This window comes from Heterodontus francisci, chromosome 47 (genome assembly GCF_036365525.1).
Source record: "Heterodontus francisci isolate sHetFra1 chromosome 47, sHetFra1.hap1, whole genome shotgun sequence".
NCBI classification, from domain to species: domain Eukaryota; kingdom Metazoa; phylum Chordata; class Chondrichthyes; order Heterodontiformes; family Heterodontidae; genus Heterodontus; species Heterodontus francisci.
The window spans coordinates 1820826-1845196 of NC_090417.1; the positions used below are offsets into that span (position 1 = coordinate 1820826).

General features: G+C 46.7%; 1 protein-coding gene across 1 annotated transcript in view; it reads left to right on the forward strand.

Annotated features, from left to right (window-relative positions):
* The first annotated feature begins 286 nt into the window (after positions 1–286).
* Positions 287–24371, forward strand: part of LOC137357112 (myoferlin-like) — a 138015-nt gene continuing 113930 nt past the window's right edge. Inside the window, 17 exon segments of the mRNA XM_068023148.1 lie at positions 287–356; positions 1631–1739; positions 2456–2519; positions 3452–3606; positions 4671–4799; positions 5690–5752; positions 7053–7103; positions 9588–9618; positions 10451–10566; positions 12692–12815; positions 14055–14158; positions 14807–14875; positions 15557–15600; positions 17129–17205; positions 19399–19514; positions 21657–21770; positions 23823–24000. Coding sequence (XP_067879249.1) covers positions 1665–1739; positions 2456–2519; positions 3452–3606; positions 4671–4799; positions 5690–5752; positions 7053–7103; positions 9588–9618; positions 10451–10566; positions 12692–12815; positions 14055–14158; positions 14807–14875; positions 15557–15600; positions 17129–17205; positions 19399–19514; positions 21657–21770; positions 23823–24000 — 1510 coding nt within the window. The 5' untranslated portion in view covers positions 287–356; positions 1631–1664.

The window sequence follows — 24371 nt, forward strand, 5'->3', positions numbered from 1 at the left end:
TGGCAGACAGGGAAGAGGTGTGTAGTGTAGGGTGGCACAGGGCGGGAAGGGTGTGCAGTGTAAAGTGGCAAAGGGAGGGAAGGTGAGTGTGCACTGTAGGGTGGCACAGGGAGGGAGGGTGTGTAGTGTAAAGAGGCAGAGGGAGGGAAGGTGAGTGTGCAGCGTAAAGTTGCAAAGGGAGGGAGACGGCCTCCTTTCGAGGCCATTTGCTAATTGTGTTGAAATTTCTTTTTAAATTGTCATCAGTTCTCATCAATCTTTTAGACACTGGACTTTAAGTTGAAAGGAAATCCTCTGCATGCAAAGTCCTCTCTGCAGATTCATTTGAAAGGCAAAGACAAGCATGGAAAGGGCAGGTAACATTATTCTGCGCTTTGTGAAGAGGTTGTTGGACATGTGAGCTGGTGCCCAGGAATCAATGTGTCGGGAAATGGCCAATGGATTCAAAAGTCCACAGCAGAGCCTTAAGCGACTGAACAGAGAAACACAACTTTCTGGGTGTACAACCTGTGAACACCATCACAGTTAGGCACTGAATATAGTAAATGAGAAGAGTGTCTGACAGTAACTCGGGTGGGGAAAAGATAGATGCACACGTAAGTTGCTGTCGTATTGGTGATGAAATTCAATATGTAAACAATCACCATATGCAAGAGGATTTAAAAACCCAAGGAAAATAGCCACTGGGGGAATTGGCGGACAATTAAAGCAGGTCTTTGCCAAACTCAGCATCGATGATGTCCAACGTACAAGGCTTTGTGTGGCCAGTTGGACAACTGTAGCCATTAAGGTGGCTGCTGGGAGGCTGAGAAGAGAGAGAGGGGGATGCAGAGGACTGGGAGTGAGTTGGAGATGGGGCAGTCCTATTGGAAGGATATGCTAGTAGAGTAGGAGGAGATTCGTGTGCAACATCAGCACCAGCATGGACAAGTTGGGCTGAATGGCCTGTTTCTGTGGCTGTGAATTCTGTGTGATGCCCTTGTGGATCTGTCAAGTGCACTCTGAGACTGTGGGCAGTCTTAGTGCCCCTCCCAACAACAACGGCGGGGCGGCACTGTGGCGCAATGGTTAGCACTGCAGCCTCACAGCTCCAGCGACCCGGGTTCAGTTTTGGGTACCGCCTGTGTGGAGTTTGCAAGTTCTCCCTGTGACCGCGTGCGTTTCCACCGGGTGTTCCAGTTTCCTCCCACAGCCGAAGACTTGCAGGTTGGTAGGTAAATTGGCCATTGTAAATTGCCCCTAGTGTTAGAATTATTGTGACGCAAATTATGATTTGGAATTCACTGAAACTGCTTCCACTGCCCTTTCAATCATAACTCGTAAATGAGAATTCGATCTGTGCTCGGAAAGGAAAAACTTGCAGGGCTGTCGGGCAAGAGCAGGGGGTAAAGAGACTAATTTGGATAGCTCCTTCAAAGGGCCGGCACAGGGCCGATGGGCTGAATGGCCTCCTCCTCCGTATCAATCGCAGACCTGTCACTCTTTATCAACCAACCTTTAAAATAACCTTGGGTCCTCCGTCCTGTGTTTAGTTGTCAATAAGGGAGGTAGATGAGGGTATGGAATAACAAGGCGGCCAGTGATCATTTAACCCATGCTGACTGGATTTTACCTTGCTTGTCCCTTCCAGGTTTCTTGGCTCCATCAATGTCCGTCTTGCCAATATGGTTGGAGAGAGGAAGAGAAATGTGTCTTTTATCAAAGTTCCTCTGCTGGACAAGAAGAAGCAAAAAACGAAGGTGAGGTTTCTATGCAGATGCAGGGCTGGCCTAGCTCGGCCCCACCTTACACCCACTGACCAAAACCCTGTTGCTTGTATCCTAACATTATATCCTATCCCACAAAGTCACGCTCACCCATCACCCTTATGCTCACTGACCTGCACTCACTCCTGTGTTCAAATCCCTCCATGGCCTCACTCTTTCTTTTCTCTGTAACCGCCTCCAGCCCCACAACCCTCAGACCTCTGCACTCATCCAGTCCTGGCCTCTTGCACATCCCTGATTTTAACTGCTCCTCCATTGGTGGCTGTGCTTTCAGCTGCCGAGGCCCTAAGTTAAGGAATTTCTCCCTAAACCTCTCCGCCTCTCTCCTGCACTCTTCTCCTTTAAGATGCTCCTTAAAGCTTACCTCTTTGATGAAGATTTTAGTCGCCTGTCCTAAAAACTCCTCAAGTGGCTCGATGTCAAGTTCTGTCTGCTTGGACTGTGAAGCACCTGGCTGAGTTTTATGGCATGAAACGTGCTTTATAAATGTTGTTGTTGCAGCAAGGCCCCTCCCCCCCACCTAGATTGAATAGTCTGCCAGTAATCAACCATGAATCCTGATCATTTGATGGGGATGTGGAGGGTGGCCAGGGCCTGGATCCCAGCAGGATTGGGATGGGCTGGGGGTGAGGGGAGGAGTGAAGTAAATGAATTTATGTATTTGATTTTCACCTCCCTCTCATTTACAGAACACGCTAAGCTTCGAAATAACCTACGAGCCACCCCCAGTCGTTAAAAAAGAGAAGAAAGATGGTAAGTTAGGCACTTGATAAATTTTTCCTGTTGTGAATTCTGTGCTAAACAACACTTTAAAAGTACTTAATTGGCTGGAAAGTGCTTCAATTTGCCCTTAGGACATGGAAGGTGCTGTCTAATCAGCTTGAGGGATGTTGGTTCCTGGAATGGAACAGTTTGCCAGTTCAGGTATCTAGTCCCAGCACCGAAGAAGTGATCCTTGTATAGATGGGTTAGTGAACCTGCCCAAGATACGCCAATGTGTTATTATCAAACATTGCCAGATCGGGTGTGACACCGTTTAGTGCAGAGCAAATCTCCCAGACCTGGTTTCAAACCAAACCTATTGACTGTGCAGGTTGTATGTGAAACGCGTTTTTGACCAGCTCCGCATACCCCCAGGCCCTCATCAAAAAAACCCTGCTGCAATTTGAACCGAATCGGCTCGAAACTTGGAAACCAGCAACAACATAAGGGCAGGTCGGTGTTGGAGAAATATCACACTGGCGCAGCAATGTCGTGATTGGGGGAATAAAATTGCAGAGAGATTAAGTGACTGGGTGAAACTGCAGCACATGGATTTCAGCACCGGTAAGTGTGAGGTCATCCATTTTGGACCAAAAAAGGACAGGCCCGAGTATTTTTAAATGGTCAAAAGTTAGGAACATTGGCGGTCCAAAGCGAGTTTGGTGTCTGTGTGTACCGATCACTAAAATGGAATAGTCAGGTGCAAAACAAATTCAAAGAATCTAATGGAATGTTCGCCTTTATAATTAATTAGAGGGCGAGAATATAAAGGGGAAGAAGTTTTACTTCAGCTATACGAAGCCCTGGTTAGACTGTGAGGAAAGATAGCATAAACTAGACTCGTATTCCCTGACATATCCAAAGTGCCCGTGTTCGCATGTGTGGTGTGCTCTGTAAATAATCCTGGTCTGTATTCCTCTCAGGTACAGCAGGGCGTGCACAGCAGGAGGACACTGCAAACGTTACCAGATTACAGGAGCCTCCACTCAGAACTCGATCACCGTCTCCAGAGAGTGATACAGCCAAGGGAGCCTCGAAACTCACGAGGAGCTTTTCAGACAAACCACAGGACTTCCAGGTAAAGGGGGAGCTTTGACCGCAAACCATTTGGTGCCATTGTGAACAATTCACTTGCGCACAATCTCAGCTGGTTCCATTGCTTTTGGTTCAGGGCTCACACCTGGGTTCAGGAATGATGGGAGCCGCGCTGGGAATATTGGATGGAGCAATGTAGCTGTTCTTCCTTCCCTGTTAAGTCAGTTGGAAGAAATGATGAACAACTAGGAAAAGATTTACAATGGGGCGGTATACACGGAACTCGTGTATAGCGAGATAATCCTCTAACCTACATTGAGATTGTGATATGTTCGAATTAGTACCTTGTCATTCAGCATCCTAGGGCCCTGTTTGAAGATGAGCAGGGAGTTCACCCCAGTTTCCTGGCCAATCTGTCAGAAAAGCTGATTTAAACAGGCGTTTTTGCCTCATTTCTGTTTCTGGGAGGTTCCTGCTCTGAATGGTTACTGCTTTCCCCGACAGAACGACAGTTACTGAACCTTGAGACAAACCTGCTCAAGGAGCTGTGTGGAGGTCGCTGCAATAAAGCACTGCTGCTGATTTTCCAAATTTGCGCAGCTGGCGGGGTCTTCACTTGGCACCCGTGGATATTATGCGGTGTAAGGCAGGCAGTGTGTGCAACTGGCTGCACACAGGCACTGTGTCCTAGCATTTGGACCCGCTGACCTTTCATTAGAAGCCTGGGACAATTTTTTGGGGTCAAATGACAGGAAAATGGAAGGGTTTTGATTGAGTAAATAAGATGAAAGTGTTTCCAGGAGGGTTGGTAACCTGAGGACACAGATTTAGGGTATTTTACAGAAGAAGCAGAGGGGAGATGAGGAAACGTTTCATATCGTGAGTTTTTGTGATCAGGAATGCGCTGCCTGAAAGGAAAGCAGGTTCAATAGTAACTTTCAGAAGGGAATTGGATAAATACTTGAAAAGGAAAAATTTACCATGTTATATGGGGGAAAGTGCAGCGGAGGGGGATTAATTCTTTTGAAGAGCCAGCACAGACACGGTGGGCTGAATAGCCTTACGGTGCTACAAAGGTCAAGAGTTGTGACCGCTCCTTGGTTTTAGGTTCGAGTCCGGATTATCGAAGGCCGCCAGCTGCAAGGTGCCAATATCAAACCCGTTGTGAAGGTGTACGTGGGGGACTCTGTTTTCCGAACCAGAATCAAACGGGGGAACAATCCTGTCTTTGATGAGGTAAGGGGGCCTGGCTTTCTGCGACTGAAGGTGAGTTACTGGAAAGTATCTGGAAGGATGTAACCTAGCTGTGGAGGTGCCAGTAAACCGGGTGGGATAAGGACCGCAGGTAGGTTGAGGGGAGATCCAATCGAGACCCTTTACAATGATTCAGGGATTCTACCTTGGGTAGGTAGAGAGAAACTTTCCTCTGGTTGCGGCAGGGGCGGAAAATGTTTGGAACAAATTAGCATTAAAATTAGAACCAGGCCATTCAGGGATGATGCCAGGAAGCACTTGTTCACACACAGGGTGGTGGAACGGTCTCTCTCCTCCAGAGTGGAGTTGTTATGGGGTGTGGGGGGGGGTGGTCAATTGAAATTTGACTTGAGATCCATAGAATTTTGTTGGGTAAGAATATTGATGTGTATGGATTAAAGGCTTGATGAATTGAGCCATGGTCTCATCAAATGGTGGAACAGGCTCAAGGGGCTGAATGGCCTCCTCCTGTTTCTACTTGAGTGATGACGTCATTTAAAGCTTCCACTACTGGGGGATATGCACTGCCTGCTGTGTGACAGCAGCCCAACAGTCCTCATCGATCTGAGCTGGGGAGGGGAGTTGGGAGCTAAAGTCAGTCTTCGAGCCCTAGGCTCTTGAGGAGAATATCAGCCATGCTTTCCACTCCTGATCATTGTCCAGTACTCCCGTTGAGGGGTCGGAGGAGAAGAGAAAAATAAAAACAGAATAAGTAACACAACTAAATAGGAAAACGTCAGTTTACAGGAAGTGGCTTGCAGTTGACATTCCACGTTCAGTATGTCATGTTTGTCCTTTTGAATTTGTTTGCTGTGGAGTGATGTGAAATTCATTTTTGTTCGCTCAACTGATGTTGCATTTCCGTTCGACAGATTTTCTTTCAGAATTTTCATAAACTGCCAAGCGAGGTCTTCAATACCCTGATACACCTGCAGGTAGGTTGACTCCCCCCCGGCTCGCGCAGTGTTTCGAACTGCTCTCAGATCGCAGCTGAAGGCGATGGTTAAACTTGCAGCTCAGGAACAGGCCATTCGGCCCGACAGGTCTGTGCCAGTGGTTATGCTCCATCCGAGTCTTCTCCCACCGCGAGACGGCTTCGGCACCACAATCGACGTGGTCACCATTAGACTAGCTTTTAATTTCAGATTTATTAATTGAATTCAAATTTCACCATCTGCCGTGATGGGATTCGAACCCATGGCCCCAGAACCTGAGCCAGGGCTCGGCATTAGTAATCCAGTGACGTTACCATTACGCCGCTGCCTTCCCAAGATGATCTCAGCTGGGACTGCCATTTATTTAACTCCGCCAAACCCCAGGGCAAGGGATGAAAAAAATGATCAAATAGGGTTCCCGTTCTTGCTCACGTTCTATGAAAGCCTTCTGGCACACACGTGTATGTAGGCTCAGGAGAGGTGTCAAACTGGCTCGCACTAAGCCAGGATCCACACCATTGAATGCGGTAACTAGCTCTTTAATAAAGCAAGCCTAACAATGGTTCTATTGCTCTGGGTACCTTGTTCTTCCAAGCTGCAGAACATGGGATTTGAATCCAACCCCTTTCTGCTGGGGTAAAAACCTCCTGGCTCCCTGTTACTTGTAAGGCTTCAATGTGAAAGGGCTGTGGGGCAGTCTCGGCTGCCTGTGTGAGCAGGCGCACAATCTGTGACCACCCTTCATGTGACAGCTGCGCTTGGGCAGATTTTCATGCTACCCTTTTTGCAGGGGACTGAGGCTTTTTTTTTTGTAAACACCTCGGCCTCCTTCCCTGCGGGCACAAATTGGAAATGGAACCCCGGATCCTGCTGGTTCAATGAACCAGGAAGCGGAACTTTGGAGAGATTGCAGAGGAGATTTACTGGAATGGAACCAGGGATGAGGGACTGCAGAGAAGGTGAAGGGAGATTCAACAAAGGTGCTCAAAATTTTGAAGGGTTTTGGTAGAGTAAATAGGCAGAAACTGTTTGCAATGGCAGGAGAGTCAGTGGCTGAATGAATTGTGCACGTCTGTGTTGAGCTATAGCTCGCCTTCTGACGCATTTGGCCTGTATTCCCTGCGTGCGGCCCCGTGGGCGATCAACAATTGTATCCAGAGTTCTTTTTGTGAGTGTGGGTGGTGAGATTAGATGGTTCTGCTTTGTTGCACGTCAGGGACCGAGTTGAGTATCGCCAGCTTTTTAGCTTGGAGAGGGCGAATTGCCTGTTATCCTCATGGACCTTTCCCTATTTTTAAAGGTGTTAAATTCACATTCGCTACGAGCTGATTCCATGATTGGTGTTTTCAAGGTGAGTGTTTTCACACCGATTGAGGCCTTGAGTGCATGAAATTTTTTTTGTAAAATGTCTTTGATTTTGGATGGCCAATGGGGATATTAGTAGTGAAACTGTCTACACTGCTGTCCTTGGCCACAATATAAAAGAAATTGTGTAAGGTTTAAAGAAAAAGGTAGCAGAAGCGACAGACGGCACAGTGGCGCAGTGGTTAGCACTGCAGCCTCACAGCTCCAGCGACCCGGGTTCAATTCTGGGTACTGCCTGTGCGGAGTTTGCAAGTTCTCCCTGTGACCGCGTGGGTTTTCGCCGGGTGCTCCGGTTTCCTTCCACAGCCAAAGACTTGCAGGTTGATAGTTAAATTGGCCATTGTAAATTTCCCCTAGTATAGGTAGGTCGTAGGGGAATTGAGGGAAGGTGGGGATGTGGTAGGAATATGGGATTAATGTAGGATTAGTATAAATGGGTGGTTGATGGTCGGCACAGACTCAGTGGGCCGAAGGGCCTGTTTCAGTGCTGTATCTCTAAATAAATAAATAAATAAGCGCTTTGAGAGAGCCAGCACAGGTTCGATGAGCCAAATGGCCTCAATAGTGTGCTATAAATTTCTCCAACACTGTTGTACAAGGTACTGTTTCGGTCAGTGAAAATAGCAAAAGCAAAATACTGCGGATGCCGGAAACCTGAAATAAAAGCAGAAAATGTTGGAAATGCCCAGCAGGTCTGGCAGCGTCTGTGGAGAGAGAAACAGAGACGACGTTTCTTCAGACTTATATTAAATGTATTTGATATGAAATAAAAGCAGAAAATGGTGGAAACATGCAGCAGATCTATCAATGTCTGAAATAGGAAAGGCAGGCTACAAAAGGAAGAATTTGTATTTTCAACCCCATACCAGACATCCCAAAGCTTTTGACGGCCAATGAAGTATTTTTGAAGTGTGGTCACTGTTGTAATGTAGGGGTTAAGTGTAAACTGTCCATCAGAACTGTACCCAGTCTCTTTCCAGGAGAAGTCGAGCCTATGTCTCAGATTTTATATTTCCCTTCCCCTGTTTTTGTCGGCAGATGTTTTGTTTGACTTGTTTTCTGGGCCAGTAATATTGTTGAATCTGCTTAACAGTGACTCCATTAGCTAACTGCTTACCATGTCAGACACACTGCTTGCTCTGCTGCTCATTCTCAATTTGAGAGGAGCAGAGCTGAGCTCTGATGTGTCGGTTTTAGACTGTATCAGTGTCGATGTTATATCAATGTTTCATTTCCGTCAGTATTACACGAGAACCTTGATTCTGTGCTCACATTTCTGAATTTTGACCTGTACCCATAACCGTCTGCCTCAGGGGCGAGAGTGCCTGCCTAAATGATATTTGCATTTATATATATCCCCTTATCACTTAAAACCAATAAATAGCTCATGGATTGCAAAGATGTTTTATGTAAGCAAACCTAACTAATTTTGCCTGCAGCTGCATCTTATAAACAGCCGTTAGGATGAATGGCAAGTTTGTCCTTTATTTGGCAAGACTTAACTGCTCTGAGTGAGCTTTTAGGCGAGATCGCACCGAGAGTACTGCGTACGGTTTTTGGTCTCCCACTGAAGGAGGGATTACACTTGCATTGGAAGCAGTTTAGAGAAGGTTCACGAGGCTGATTTGTGGATGAAGGGGTTGTCTTATGAGGAAAGTTGGAGCAGGTTGGGCCGATACTCATTGGGGTTGAGAAGAATGAGGGGTGATCATATTGAAACATGCAAGATTCTGAGGGGGCTTGACAGGGTAGATGCTGAGAGGATATTTCCCCTCGGTGGGGGGGAAGGTGGGCAGGGGGTCATCTAAAACTAGGAGGCACAGTCTCAAAATAAGGTGGCTCCCATTTAAGACGGAGATGAGGAATTTCTTCTCTCAGAAAGTCGTTCACCTTTGGAATTCCCTTCCCCAGAGAGCAGTGGAGGCTGGGTCCTTGAATATATTCAAGGCTGAGTTCGACTGGTTTGTGATCTACAAGGGTTATGGGGGGACAAGCAGAAAAGTGGAGTTGAGGCCACAATCAGATCAGCCGCGATCGTATTGAATGGCAGAGCAGGTTCGAGGGGCCGAATGGCCGACTCGTGCTCCTGTATCTTATGATCTTATTTTAGTCGCCTCTCCTAACATCGAATTTGGCTCTGCGTCGATTTTTATTAGGTTGCGTTTCTGTGAAGCAGCTTGGGACATGCTTATACATTAATGGTGCCGTATGCTAGTTGTTGGTGTTTGAGGGAGGAATGTTGGTCAGGACATGGAGAACCAGCTGAATAATATTATGGGATCCTTACAGTGCACCCATACTGTGGGAGGATGCCAGGGTGTTATTCCTTCATCCACAATCCGACCCCTCTGACATAAAGCCCTCGATTGCTTCAATGCTGCATCTAGTGCAACCATAGAGGAACTTAACAAACTCTTAGCTCCTGATATTGCAAACAGTTTAATGAACTGTGCAGTACCTTCTCTTACAGCTGGACGTTGGCTCTGTCTATGATCTTCCAGGTATGTGGTGTTACTGTCATTCTGCACAATATAAACGTTTTAGCTTTGTCGGGTGTCAGAGAGGGACCTAGTTGAGGCGAAAAGGGTTAAATTATAAGGGCAGGTGTGCATTGACCGGGCCCGTGCTCCCGCGAGTATAGAAGGTTAAAGGGTGATCAATGTTGAGGTGTTTAAGATAATTAAAGCAGTTGATAGTTTCTCTCGATCTAGCCTGTTTTTGTCTGGTGGGGGAGCCAAGAAAAAGAGAGAATAACCTTAAAATCAGAGCCAGGCTGTTCAAGGGTGATGTCAGGAAGCACTTCTTCACACAAAGGGTGGTGGAAATCTGGAATTCTTCCCCCAAATTCTATTGAGGTGGAGGTCAATTCAAAAATGTTACAACTGAGAGAGGGTGAGAGAGAGAGAGAAAGATTCTTCTTAGGGAAGAGTATGACAACTCTGATTGAACCAAGTTGGGTAAAATGTCGTTTAGATACAGATCCGAGGGGCGCTTTGATAGAGGCCTTTAAAACTGTGCAAGAATTTGATAGGGTAGATGTGAAGATGCTCCCATTTGTTGGGGGGACCAAAGCTAGGGGCCATAAATATAAGATAGTCCCTAGTAAATCCAATAGGGGGTTCAGGAGAAACGTCTTTAACAAAGAGTTGTTGGAAGTCGCTACCTCATGGAGTAGTTGAGGCAAATAGCATAGATGCATTTAAGGGGAAGCTGGGGAATAGAAGGATACGCTAATGGGGCCAGATGAAGTAAGGTGGGTGGAGGCTTGTGTAGAGAATAGGCCTGTTCCTGTGTTTCAATTCTATGTAATGCTATGGCGGTGTTTGGCGACAGGTCACGCGGTGTTACGGAAATGGCTGCTGCTGTACGAGCCGGATGACATGCACGCCCTGGCAAAGGGTTACCTGAAAGTCAGCATCATTGTCCTGGCAGCGGGTGACGAGGCACCGGTGAGTGCAACCAAATTTTTCAGCCCACTGTCCCATTTGTTCTCGGCCTGTTATCAGCTCTATCAGTTGACTTGTGGTGGCTCATTTATCTCACTCCTTCCTCAGTGTCAGGATTGCCAAAGTACCTTACAAGCCACAAATGACGTTTGAAGTGCGGTCACTGTTGTCATGTTGGAAACGCAGCCGCCAGTTTGCGCACGGGCAGGGGCTTCGGTTCCACATCTCGTCGAACAAACGGCACCTGCGATACCGCAGCACTCCCTCAGTACTGTACCACAACATTCGCTTAGATTCTGGGCTCGAGTCCCACATGGGATTTGAACCCGTGATTTTCTGCTGACTCTGAGGAGAGAGTGCTACCCACTGATCCACGGCTGACACTGAAGAAGTCAGCTCAGGGGCAGACGGATGGACTGCTCCCTGACCCCAACTGGTGTCACAAGGATAACCTGACTACGATTTATTCCCCCTCCTCTGCTCGATGCCTCAGCATAGTGGAGGATTGAAATTCTGCCTCCACCCGATGACAATGTGTATGGAGGGCCAAGCGAAAACCTGCACTCCAATGTGTGGGCCTCTTTCTTCCCTTCTCCAGGTTCCTCTCCTCCTCTCCGTAAAGCATTAACCCCAATAGTAGGGCACTGTTTCGGGGCACTGGACTGCTTACTAATTTCCCCCTCCCATGTCTCCACTATCCTTACGAGCCGCGATTGGCTATGTGACTGGGAGGGGAACACCAGGCTGAGTCCAGTCCTCTCCCCTCACCCAACCTCCATCTGTGCACTGGGTGACTAACCCTTTCTCAGGGCAGGACACAGCAGCAAACTGCAACATCCCTTCCATCAGCAACCTTCGCTCAGTCTCGTGATGGAACATGGAACCTTTCCATTGAGTGGGTCTTCAAGATCAAGACCTCAACTCGCACGCCGCCATTTCAGAATGCCCCTTTGTCGATTTGGCTTGCTGCACCAAGTGATCAGATGTATAAATACATCCATAATTCTGCATGCTCAGAAGGTTGTCAACCTTGGTGTTGTCGGCAAGGGTAGAGTTTGTGATGGGGCCAGTGACCATGGGCTGGCATTTGTGACTTCAGTGTGACAACCTGGCTGGAAAGTTTCGAACAGGGAGTTAGTTGCCAGAAAGATGGGCAGCAACACATTCGGGGGCTTTGCAGGGGAATGGGAAGTTGGATATGAGAGGGTAGTTCACTCTTGTTAGTAGAGGAGCCTCAGCGAGAGGCTTTAAGAAGACGGCTGGCAGTGGAGTAGAGAAGGTGGGGGGGGGGTGGGGTTATCTTTGCCTTTCCAGGATGATCTGGGAGCGGTGGGTAGTTTTGGGAGAGGAAGGTGAGGGGCCCAGTCGTGTTTAATGAGGTCCGGCCAGATCTGGTGATGGATGGCGAAACCAGATACACTCCGGTCTGTGCGGCTTGGACTTGAGGGAGTGACCAGGATGCGAGACGCTAAAGAATTTGCTGGGGACAAGGGCATCACAAACAGAGGTGAGGGAAATAGTTTGAGTAGATGAGTAGCTGCAGAAGTATTGTGGTGAATGGAGGGACAAAGGCTGTTGGAACTCAAATAGCCAGGCAGTGAAGGATCTAACTGGAGCCTAGTTTTTATTCACTTATAAGCTTTTATTTATAAAGACACACATTGATTATCATGTATCTCCAACCAACAACCACAGTTTCAGTCTGCTGCTATACATACATCAGCACAGGTGAATCCACAGTTTATACCCAACGTCTGAATCCAGTTAAGACCCAATTGATATACAATTAACAAAGGCTAGGCAGTTGGGAGTTTGAAAGCATTGCTGTAAGTGGCTTTGTGGGAGATTTTTCAAGGGGGTGGGTGTAGAAAGAGATGAGTTTGGAAGGGGATAGGGCGTGTGGGGAGGTAGTAGGAGCTGCTCTCATCACTGCCACCATGGGATTGAGAGCGACTACAGGAGATGGTGAGGTTGAGGGATGTGGTTGTGAATGTGATTGAGGAGAGATGACTTGCAGGAAGAAGACTGCTTTCTTTATCACTGTGTACTTGTTAAACTTTATAAAAAAAAAAAGAAACAGCGTGGGAGTATAATTTCTGTTGTAATTGAAATTCTTTTGCTGCACCAGATAGACAAGAGAGGGACGAACGAAGAGGATGATGTTGAGAGTAACTTGCTGCAGCCAGCCGGCATTCTGTCCCGATGGGTCACCTTTGAGCTGAAGATCTACAGAGCTGAGGACATCTCGCACAGTATGTCACAGAGATGCATATAGGGGTTGGTTTCGTCTGAGCGCTGATTTGGAGAGCATAACTACACCCTGGCTGAGTTTTGGCATTCTGCCCTGTTCCTGGCCCATGTTTAAGGTGTTTCGTTCCCGATGAAAATCTGTGCAGCCACAGCACTGAACCCTGCTCTCTTGTCACTGGGTGCTGCCAGTTCCTTAAATTAAGTAATCACTGGGAAGGGTTGTCACCGGGTAGAACACAGTTCAGAGAAGGTTTACTAGACTAGTACCTGGAATGGGTGGGTTGTCTTATGAAGAAAGGTTGGACAGGCTAGGCTTGTATCCGCTGGAGTTTAGAAGAGTAAGAGGCAACTGGATTGAAACATACAAAATCCTGACAGGATGGATGTGGAAAGGATGTTTCCTCTTATGGGAGAATCGGGGTCACTGTTTAAAAATAAGGGGTCACCCATTTAAGTCAGAGAGAAAAAATTTCTCCTCTTCTGAGGGTCATGAGTCTTAGGTATTCTCTTCCTCAAAAGGCGGTGGAAGCAGAGTTTTTGAATATTTTTAAGGCAGAGGTAGATAAGTTCTTGATAAGGGTGGGGGGGGGGCGGGGGAGGGGTGGTGAAAGGTTATCGTGGGTAGGCGGGAATGTGGAGTTGAGGTTACAATCAAATCAGCCATGAACTTCCTGAATGGCAGAGCAGGCTCGAGGGGCCGGGTGGCCCCTTCCTGCTTCTAATTTGTATGTTTGTAACACGATCAAAGTTGAAAAGAGAAGATGAGATGAGTCAGTGGACAGTGGGTCAGTGTGACCTGAGAAAATCCTGCAGATTATAAAACGAAGGAAGATTAGGTGGGGGGGGGGTTAGAAACTTGATGGCACTGAGATCCCGTGAAAGAGAAGGATAGATGCTGACTGTCCCACTCATTCCCATTTCCGCAGGCGGTTTTACATCACCCCTGTTTTTATTTCCGTTGGACTCAGCAGTGGAAATGAGAACAGTGAGAAATATGAGGTAGGCTGCAGGCTCGCTAACAACCGTTTAATGCCATCGCACGTTGTTGCTATCTACCCCGCGAGTCAGACTGTTAAATCACAAATTTGAACTCAGTGAGGACTCAGAGGAGGGAGCACAGACTGGACAGGAGACTTGGATTGTTGGAAGGCAGCACAGACGATATCGAGTGTCACCAATATAGAGGTGAGGCCAGAAAGGCTGACGGGCTCAAACATTTATTCTGTTCCTTTTTTTTCCAGTGGCAAAAGGGCTTGTGACGAACTTGAAGCATATGTTTGGGGTGGAGACTGATAAAAAGGATGGTGTGGACTCCTTTCTTGAAGTTAGCTTTGCCGGCAATAAGGTGAGTCACAGATAGTCCTTTCTTAATATGTTGCCCAGTGGCACAGCGAGTTGATACAGCCTGTATCTGAGTTACAGAGACAAACAATGACCTGAGTTTGAGCTCCCCGCCTAGTCTGTCATGTCCTGGGATGGAGTGGGGAGAGGATGAGTGCCCCAGGACGGGGCTGGTGGGGAGAGTCCCGGGACGGAGTGGGGGATAGAGGGCAGATGGAGTTGTAATTATTCAGTCCTGGGATGTGAGCATCGCTGGCCAGGCCAGCATTTATTACCCATCCCTAATTGCCCTGGAGAGGGTGGTGGTGAGCTGCCTTCTTGAACCGCTGCAGTCCGTGTGGGGTAGGTACACCCACAGTGCTGTTAGGGGAGGGAGTTCCAGGATTTTGACCCAGCGACAGTGAAGGAACCGAGATATAGTCCCACGTCTGGTGCGTGACCTTGGAGGGGAGCTTCTTGTGATTCTGTTTAGACTGCCTCATCCTCACTGTACTGAATTACGAGAATCGTAATACAAATACTCGCACTTGATGAATGATTTTTTTCATCTGTGAAGGTCGTCACCCAAAAGTCAGGGGAGGTAAAAGCGACTAAACAGATTGGCCAAAAACCTGGTGAAAGGTGGGAATTTAACTCTCTGTCCTCCTTGCAGGTAGCTACAAAGGTGATTGAGAACCACATAAACCCTGAATGGAACCAAGTGATTTACCTCCAGAGCAGGGTAAGTTTCAAATGATCCCTTTTGATCCGAAACTGAGAAGCGCAGGATTAAAGCTTCCTGCAGATAATGGAGAGGGAAATGTCATACAGGTCAACTTTTAAGTGCTAATACTGCACGATACTGGGGCTAAAAGGGTTAAATTGAGGACAGGTTGCATAGACTGGGCTTGTGTTCCCTCGAGGATAGAAGGTGTGATCTTACTGAGGTATTTTAATTGAGGTGCTTTCCCTTACATTGGTATTCATGTGGATTGTCCTGATGAGTGCAAGATGAAAAGTTTCGACAAAATGTCTCTGTTTTCAGCGATACTCAAGTTCTGTACTACCAGGTGACTTTTGGAGGTATTTTAAGATGATTAAAGAGCTTGATCGGGTAGATTGATTCCTGACTGGGACACCATGGGGCTGCAGGGAGGAATCAAGGAAGCTCAGGTCAGTGTGTTTAGTGTTGAGGGGATAATGCGGCGGAGTTTGGACCAGAGTTTTGAAGTTCTCCAGAGAGGTGGAAGTTGAAAGGTTTTACAGCGAAGTCGTGCTTGCCAAAAAGGGAATGTCGCAGTATTGGACAGCCAGACAGTGGGCCCAAAGTTAGCAGCAGTCTCTGTAAATGCGGGAAATTTGCAGCGACAGCTATCGGCAGGCCAGCAACGGAATGATCCTTTGCATTTATTTTTCTCCACAGTTTCCGTCCTTGTGCGAGAGTATCCGCTTTACAGTGTGTGAACGGTAGGTGAAGGTCACTGCATTTCATTCACTCTGGTGGGGCAGTCTGCTGCACCCTGACTGTTAAACCTGCTTCTTCCTGCTCGCGGGCTCTTGTCCTGTAAGGTTCCGCTCTACTTTGCTCACGCTGCCATTTCTCCCTTCCCCACGACGCACTGCCTCAGCGATGTTCTCTGAATCTCGTAAACGTCTTTTATCTCTCTCATTCTACCTCCCAGTGTTCTCATGTTACTCTCACCTCGCCGATCTCCTGCTCTTCCACTCTCCAGATTGCTTTACCTTTCCAGCAAACGGGATGTGCACGCTTGTGCAGGTTGTGTTTGTGGGTGCAGTTTCCCCACATGTATGCGTCCGTTGTCAAGGGAAGTTTGCTTTTTGTAAATCTCTCGCTTTGCGGAGGCTTTTGTTTCCATTTTCTTCCTACCTGTTAGTAAGTTGCTGATTCTCGCTGGCTTATAGTTCCACAGCAGCTGGAGGTGGGGAGGGGGTGTATTTGAGTAGCGATCAAGAACCATAACCCTGGCTGATTTTCTATATTGGGACATTTCTTTGTCAAGAAAGAAGAGAGAACTTGTTTTACACGACGTCAGGACACCCCATAGCACTTTACGAACATACGAATTAGGAGTAGGAGTCGGCCATTCGGCCCCTTCAAGCCTGTTCTGCCCTTTAATAAGATAATGGCTATTCTGATTGTGGCCTTGATTCCATTTTCCTGCCTACCCCCGATAGCCTTTGACTCTCTTGTTAGTCAAGAATTTATCAATGACCCTGCCTCCAGCGCTGTCTGAGGAAGAGAGTTCCAAAGACTCACGACCCTCTGAGAGAAAAAATTTCTCCTTATCCCTGTCTTACATGGGTGACCCCTTCTTTTTAAGCTGTGCCCCCTGGTTCTAGTCTCTCCCACAAGAGAAACACCCTTTCAGCATCCACCCCTCAGAATCATCTTTGTTTCAATAAGATTACCTCTCATTCTTCTAAACTCCAATGGATGCAGACCCAACCTTTCTTGATAAGACAACCCCCCCACGTCCCAGGTTTCAGTCGAGTGAACCTTCTCTGAACTGCTTCTAACGCATTTATATCCTTTCTTAAATAAGGAGAGCAAAACTGTACACAGTACTCCAGATGTGCTCTCCCCAATACCCTACACAACTGCAGCAAAACTTCCCTACTTTTATATTCCATTCCCATTGCAATAAATGACGACATTCCATTTGCCTTCCTAATCTCTTGCTGTATCTGCATACCAACCTTTTGTGATTCATGTACCAGGACCTTCTGACTTGGGGCTGAGAGTGCCACAGCTGACACCTGTAGCACTCCATTCCCCACTGTATAGTGCGTTTAGGCATTGACACATCGGGCGTGGCCGCAGTACGCAGTTAATAAATACTCCACTAAAAGATTCATTTAAAGCCAGGACAATTGTAGCGGTTGCGGGATGGGTCGGAGTGTTTGAAAATGCTTAGTACATTCGTTCACCAGAACCACGCAGAACGTTAAGATGTTAAATGGTTCATATTTTCAGGAAGAGTGCGGTCAAGAGTAACCCTTTAGGAACCACCTACTTGAGCATCTCCAAAATCTCATCCACAGGGTCAGAAGGTAAGAGTTTTTTTCGTCTGTGTGTTTGGGAGGCCATTCAGCCCCTCGAGCCTGCTCTGCCATTCAATTTAAACATGGCTGATATGCACCTTGATTCCTGTTTTTCCAACTTTGCTCCATATCCCTTCATAGCCTTACCTCTTAAAAATAAAACGGATCAATCTCAGTCCTGAAAGTTCTGATTGACCCCCAGCATACACAGTCTTGATGTTACTCACTGATCCTTGCTCAGTGTGAGTCCATAAGGATAAGAACCCGATGTGAAAGTAAGAAAGACTTGCATTTCTATAGCGCCTTTCACAATCTCAGGGCATCCCAAAGCACGTTACAGCCAAAATGACGTCACTGTTGGAATGTGGGAACCACAGCAGCCAGTTTGCGCACAGCAAGCTCCCACAGCGAAGAGATGAATGACCAGCTTCGCCTAATTTTAGGAGTTAGTGGAGGGGTAAATATTGGCCAGGGCACCAGGGTGAACTCCCCAACACGTCTGTTGAAATGACGCCATGGAATCTTTCACTCCCTTCTGAGAGGGTTCAATTGGAATAGCACCTCCAGCAGTGCAGCACTCCCTCATTACCGGACTGGGTATGTGAATCGCTGGAGTGAGACTAGAACCATGACCCTTTGACTGAGGCAAGGGTGTTTCCCCCCCACGCCCCCCCCACCGAGCCATGGCTGGCGATGCTCAAGTGTGTCCGTGAATCTGCAGGTCCAGAAGGATGGGAGCGCTGTATGGAGCACGCATGTATTATTCAGCTGCAAACCTGTGTGTTCCTTTAAGGTATATTTCCTTAATTGGGAATATTTCCCAATCCTGAGAGCCTGATAATGGCAAGTTTGTGTTGTGTGTTTAAAAACTGGCTTGACGTAATCCCAACCATCATCCACCAGCCTGAGTTGGGTGTGAGCCCAAGTACTGGAGTTGGAAAACATATTAGCCTGCCGTACCTGTGGGCTTTTTGCTTGTAATTTACTCCTCAAATTAATAGGGGTCGCAACATTGCACATCAAATTGTCCAACGCCCACTTTTCCATACCTTTCTTTTCACCCCTTCTACACAACAATTCACATGGTTTTCATGCAGCACTGATTTGATGATGTCCTGTCCTTACAGCCATAGATCCACAGCTACCTAATGTGACCACACTCCCTAGCTGTTCAAATCTAAAGTCTCTCTCAGCGGCTTATTTTCGGGGACTCCCTTCAAATGAGTGGACAACAGGAGATTTCCTGCTGGTCCTTTGTCCTGTGACCCGGCTTCGGTTCTGGGTACTGCCTGTGCGGAGTTTGCAAGTTCTCCCTGTGACCGCGTGGGTTTCCTCCCACAGCCAAAGACTTGCAGGTTGATAGTTAAATTGGCCATTGTAAATTGACCCTAGTGGTGGTAGGTGGTAGGAGAATGGTGGGGATGTGGTAGGGAATGTGGGCTTAATGTCGAATTAGTATAAATGGGTGGTTGTTGGTCGGCACAGACGCGGTGGGCCGAAGGGCTTGTTTCAGTGCTGTATCTCTCTATGACTCCATGACTTCTAATGATAAATCTGTCTCGTAGTCACCGATGTTTCCTTCTGCAGAACTTAACGAATTAAAGTATCCAGTGGGATGCCTTTTAATTCAGTTTATTGTTGAAACTGACACTGCTTTAAGGTCAGTCTGAATTCAATATTTCAGTGATCACTGCATCTAAGTTGCCTTATACTTCCTCGTGTTACAGGCAAAAGCTATAAATTTATAAAGAGAAATCAATAGCAGTATAACATTAGTAGACTTCAGGGCAGTCTGATTAACCCTTTCCATATGTAGAATTTACAGCACAGAAACAGGCCGTTCGGTCCATGCTGGTATTTATGCTCCACACGAGCCTCCTCCCATCCTTTTTCATCTCCCCCTATCCGTACATCCTTCCATTCCTTTCTCCCTCTAACTTCCCTTTACGTGCATCTGTACTATCCAACCTCAACTGCTGCTCCAGTTGTGAGTGAGTTCCACATTCTCACCACTCTCTGGGTGAAGAGGTTTCTCCTGAAGATCCCTATTGGGTTTATTAGCGACTGTTTTATATTTCTGAACCTCACACCTCAGTTTACACCTGCTCACCGTTTAGGTCAGACCTCCCGCCTGCGTATAATGTATTTAAGCCTCTCTGTTGGTTGCTTGGTAATAATGCATGTTGTTTTGTAACCAAACAGAGGATCAAGTACCCGGGTTCCTTCCCACTTTCGGACCGTGCTTTTTAAATCTCTACGGGAGTCCCAGGGAAGGCTTGGACGGTATCGACAAGTATGATGAGCTTAACCTCGGAAAGGTGTCTGACTTTATTTTTTATATATTGAGCAATATTAAAGAGGTTTCACGGCACCTAGCGTAGGCAACTTTAAAAACAGGGGAGAAGGCAAATTAAGCCAAGAGGTAGCGATTAGAATCATAGAATGTTAGAGCACAGAAGGTGCCATTCAGCCCATCGTGGCTGTGTAGGCTCTTTTGAAGAGTTATTCAATTAGTTCCACTCCCCCTGCTCCTTCCCCATAGTCCTGCAAATGATTTCTCTTTTAAGTATTTATCCAATTCCGAGTTTGCTACTTCCTCCTCCAGCAGGCAGTGCAATCCGGATTATCAGAACTCGCTGTGCAAAATAAAAAAAATAAAAGTCCTCCTCATCTCCCCACTGGCTTTTTTGTACATACGTTTGTCTCCCAATCTCCTTTGTCTGTAGGGAAACAAGTTCATCTCAGGTGGCAACCGCATGCTACAATACCTGGACAACTTTCAGGCTTGGGCTGGTAAGTGGCGAGCAACATTCTTGTCACACAAGTGCCAGGCAATGACCATCTCCAACAAGAGAGAATCTAACCATCTCCCCTTGGTGTTCAATGGCAGTATCATCGCTACATTTCCCCATCATCAGCATCCTGGGGGTGACCATTGACCAGAAACTTAATTGGACCAGCCGCATAAATACTGTGACTACAAGAGCAGGTCAGAGGCTGGGAATTCTGTGGTGAGGAACTCACCCACTGACTCCCCAATGCCTGTCCACCATCTGACATGCCACGAGTCAGGAGTGTGATGGAATATTCTCCACTTGCCTGGATGAGTGCAGCTCTAACAACACTCAAGAAGCTCAACACCATCAAGGACAAAGCAGCCCGCTTGACTGGCACCCCATCCACCACCTTCAACATTCACTCCCTCCACCACCGACGCACAGTGGCAACAGTGTGTACCATCTACAAGATGCACTGCAGCAGCTCAGCAAAGCTCCTTCAACAGCATCTTCCAAACCCACAACTTCTACCACCTAGAAGGACAAGGGCAGCAGAGCATGGGAACACCACCACCTGCAAGTTCCCCTCCAAGTCACACATCATCCTGATTTGGAACTATATCACCGTTCCTTCACTGTCACTGGGTCAAAATCCTGGAACTCCCTTCCTATCAGCACTGTGGGTGTACCTACACCACATGGACTGCAGCAGTTCAAGAAGGCAGCTCACCACCACCTTCTCAAGGGCAATTAGGAATGGGCAATAAATACTGGCCTTGCCAGCGATGCTCACTTCCCATGTACAAATCTTGAAAAATACAAAAGTCTTGGGTTTTTAAAATCTGTTAGCTTATACAAGGTGGTGGAAAGTGAGGAGATCCTGGGATGCACCCAAGAGTAGGAGATGAGCCTTCACTTCAGCAAGGTGAGGATACAGAGAAGAGGCAGAGCGTGGGAATTTTCTGCGTTTGGATGGTTAAGAGTAACGAGTGGGGAGTGCAGAGTACCAACGTGACCGAGAGAGGCTGGAGGTTAGCAGTGAAAGAGAGATTGCTGCCAGAAATGTTCCTTTCATCCTGTTTAGTACGAGGAGGTGCATACACAACTGTATTCAAACCTTTGGGCTGACGCTGGTGTGCCATAACAGTCAAAGTTATTGAGATAAGAGGTGAAGCGTTTCCAGGGGAGGAGATGTGGAAGGAGAGTCCATTTGAAGTCAGAGGGGACTGAGCCGAGTAATGGCAAGCAATGCCCAGAAGGAGTGGTATCTGGGGTTGAATGATTGTTGGGTTTTCCTGCTTGTTTATCCCATTTATTTTAAACAACAGGGGATCCATCTCGAGAAAGTAAAAAGGCAGAAGGGCATATTTGGTTGAATAAACCTCCCGGCGGTTTGTGTTTCCAATTTCCTTCCTTCCTTACCCAAGGCGTTAATCCTTGTTGGAACAGAGTTCATTGGCACTAACCACCTTTTCAGTACCCAGATCAGGTTGTGATGCTTTGAGTCTCAGCATGGATCTAGCCATAGAAGGATTCAGTGACTAACTCTGCAACTTAACAGGCCATCCTTGGCCTTTGTTCTCCTTAATCGCGCAAAATGAAGTATTGAGTCGGGAGAGGGTGCAATCTGCCTCACTAACTCCGTATAAAATCTAATTACTCTCCTCACTCTCTTTCTCACAGAGCGAAGGAGTCTCATATCGAGGGCGGATCTTGATAGAGTTAGTCACAAGGATGGACGAAAATTTAGGAAAAAGCATTGACAATTTGTCCAGTGAGGATTGTTTGATGGTACAGGTATGAACGTGATAAACTCTCACTTTTCTGCACACACCAGAAAAGTCCATGGTTTGATTCCCAGTATCGGGAATTGTGGATTACTTGTCTGGTGTTTGAATGATCCAGTTCCTGTGATTGAAATGGAAATGGGTATTCGATTAAATTGGACTGCTCTTAAATTGCGAATGGCAGCATATGATGTAAACAGCAGTAAGTTCCCACATTCAACAGGAAGATCCTTTTAAGTCTCATTTTGTTGGATGCCTCTGAAAGGAGAACACGAGGAATTCTGGATCTTGACTTGGCTGAACTGTTAGCTCCTGTGTTTGTGTAATCATGTGAGGCCCTTTCCATGGCTCTGCCCGCCCCCTCCTGTCATGCATCGAGGGTAGAGAGACAATAATTTCAGCCCATCACTCTAAACTGGATTTTATCACAGGTTCCAGAGCTAAATAAAGGAATCATAGAATGATACAGCATTTGGCTGATCATGCCTGGGCCGCCTCTTTGAAAGAGCTATCTAGTTAGTCCCACTTGCCTGCTCTTTCCCCATAGCCCTGCAAATTTCCCCTTTTCAAGGGGACACGATGGAGTAGTGGTAATCTCACTGAACTAGTATTTCAGCGGCCCAGGCCAACGCCTTGGGGACGCAAGTTCAAATCCCACCACTGCAGCTGGTGGAATTTAAATTCAATTAATAAATTCAATTAATTAATGACAATCTGGAATTGAAAGCTAGTCTCAGTAATGATGCCATAAAACTATCATCAATTGTTGTAAAAATAAATCCCATCTGGTTCACCGATGTCCTTCAGGAAAGGAAATCTGCCAGCCTTACCCGGTCTGGCCGACATGTGACTCCAGACCCACAGCAATGTGGTTGACTCTTAACTGCCCTCTGAAATGGCCTCGCAAGCCACTCAGTTGTCGAGGGCAAGTATGCTTGGGCAACAAATGCTGGCCTAGCCAGCAACATCCACATCCCCCATGAAAGAATAAAAAAAAAAATCCACTTCCCTTTTGAAATGCATTATTAAATCTCCCTTTCAAGTGGTGCATTCCAGACCATAACACACAAAAGAAATTCTCTTCATCACCTGTCTGGTTCTTTTGCTAGTTACCTTAAATTTGTGTCCTCTGGTTACTGACCCAGTAGATACGGTTTCTCCCTATCTACTCTACCAAAAGCCTTAATAATTTTGAAAACTATTAAATCTTCATTTAACCTTCCCTGCTGTAAGAAGGACCCCAGTTTCTCCAGTCTGTCTACATAACTGAAGCCTCTTATCCCTGGTACCATTCGAGTAAATCTCTGTGTTCACAAAGGAATGTGCAAGCTTTTTGCACCATCCAGTCTGCCACTGAATTTCTTTTTAAAGATAGGATTATGTTTGCAATGCTTAGAGGGATATGTGCTTAACCATGGAGTTTCCATTGATTGACTAAGCAATGGGACTCTGCTGTATCATTGCCGGTCTCCACCATTGCTTCAGTTCGTCTGCTGCTGAAACCCTCATCCATGCCTTTGCTACCTTCAGTGTTCTCCATCTTCCACCTTCCATGGATTCATAAGCTCATCCAAAACTGCTGCCTGTCTCCAAGTTCGCACCAAGTCCTGTTCACCCGTCATTCCTGTGCTCACTGACCGACATTGGCTCCCAGTCTGGCAATGCCTCAATTTTCAAGTTTTCACATCCCTTCATGGCCTCACCCTTGCCTATCTCTGTAACCTCCTCCGGCCCTACAACCACCCTACAATCAATATCTCTCTGCACATCCAATTCTGGCCTTTTGTGCGTGCCTGATTTTAATTGCTCCATCATTGGCGGCGGTGCCTTCAGCTGCCTCAGCCCTGAAAATTCCTCCCTGAACCTCCCTGCCTCTCTCCTCCTTTAAGATGCTGCTTAAAACCTGTCTCTTTAACCAACCTTTTTCGACATTTGTCCTGATATCTCATGTGACTCTGTGTCAAATCTTGTCTGGTGACACTATGTTAAAAGTGCTATGTAAAGGCAAGTTGTTGTTGTAGTTGTGAAGATTGAGAACGTCTCTTGGATTGCATGCTTTCAGAAATACTTGCACCGGCGGAGGTACAGCCTCTGTGCTGTGTTCTACTCTGCCACCCAACTGCAAGACATCAAGGAACCGGTCCAGTTCGAAGTCAGCGTGGGGAATTACGGGAACAAGTTTGACAAGTCGTGTAAGCTTCATGCATCCACCACTCAGTACAGCCAAGCTGTCTTTGATGGTAAGTGGCAGCATAGGAGGGTATGAGAGAAGGTCATGGGACCGCTGAACAAGAGATTCTCGTTCCACTTCTGCACAGATCACAGCATATTATTCTAAATTTTCCCACTTCAATACGGTCATTCATATACTCTATTTTTCCCAGAAATAGAACACACTCACCAGATTTCTTTAATAAACAACCAAATTATCAGTTTATTATAAAACAAATCATAGCTCGTAATGAAGTAAAGCATAAACACACAGATCAAAATTTTTACCTTAGTCCCTTCACATTAACACATGCATATATACAAGGTTAACCGATAAAAGAATAAAAAGGAGTTTTATAAATTCAGAGCTCTGTTACAGACAAAAAAAACTTGGGCAGAT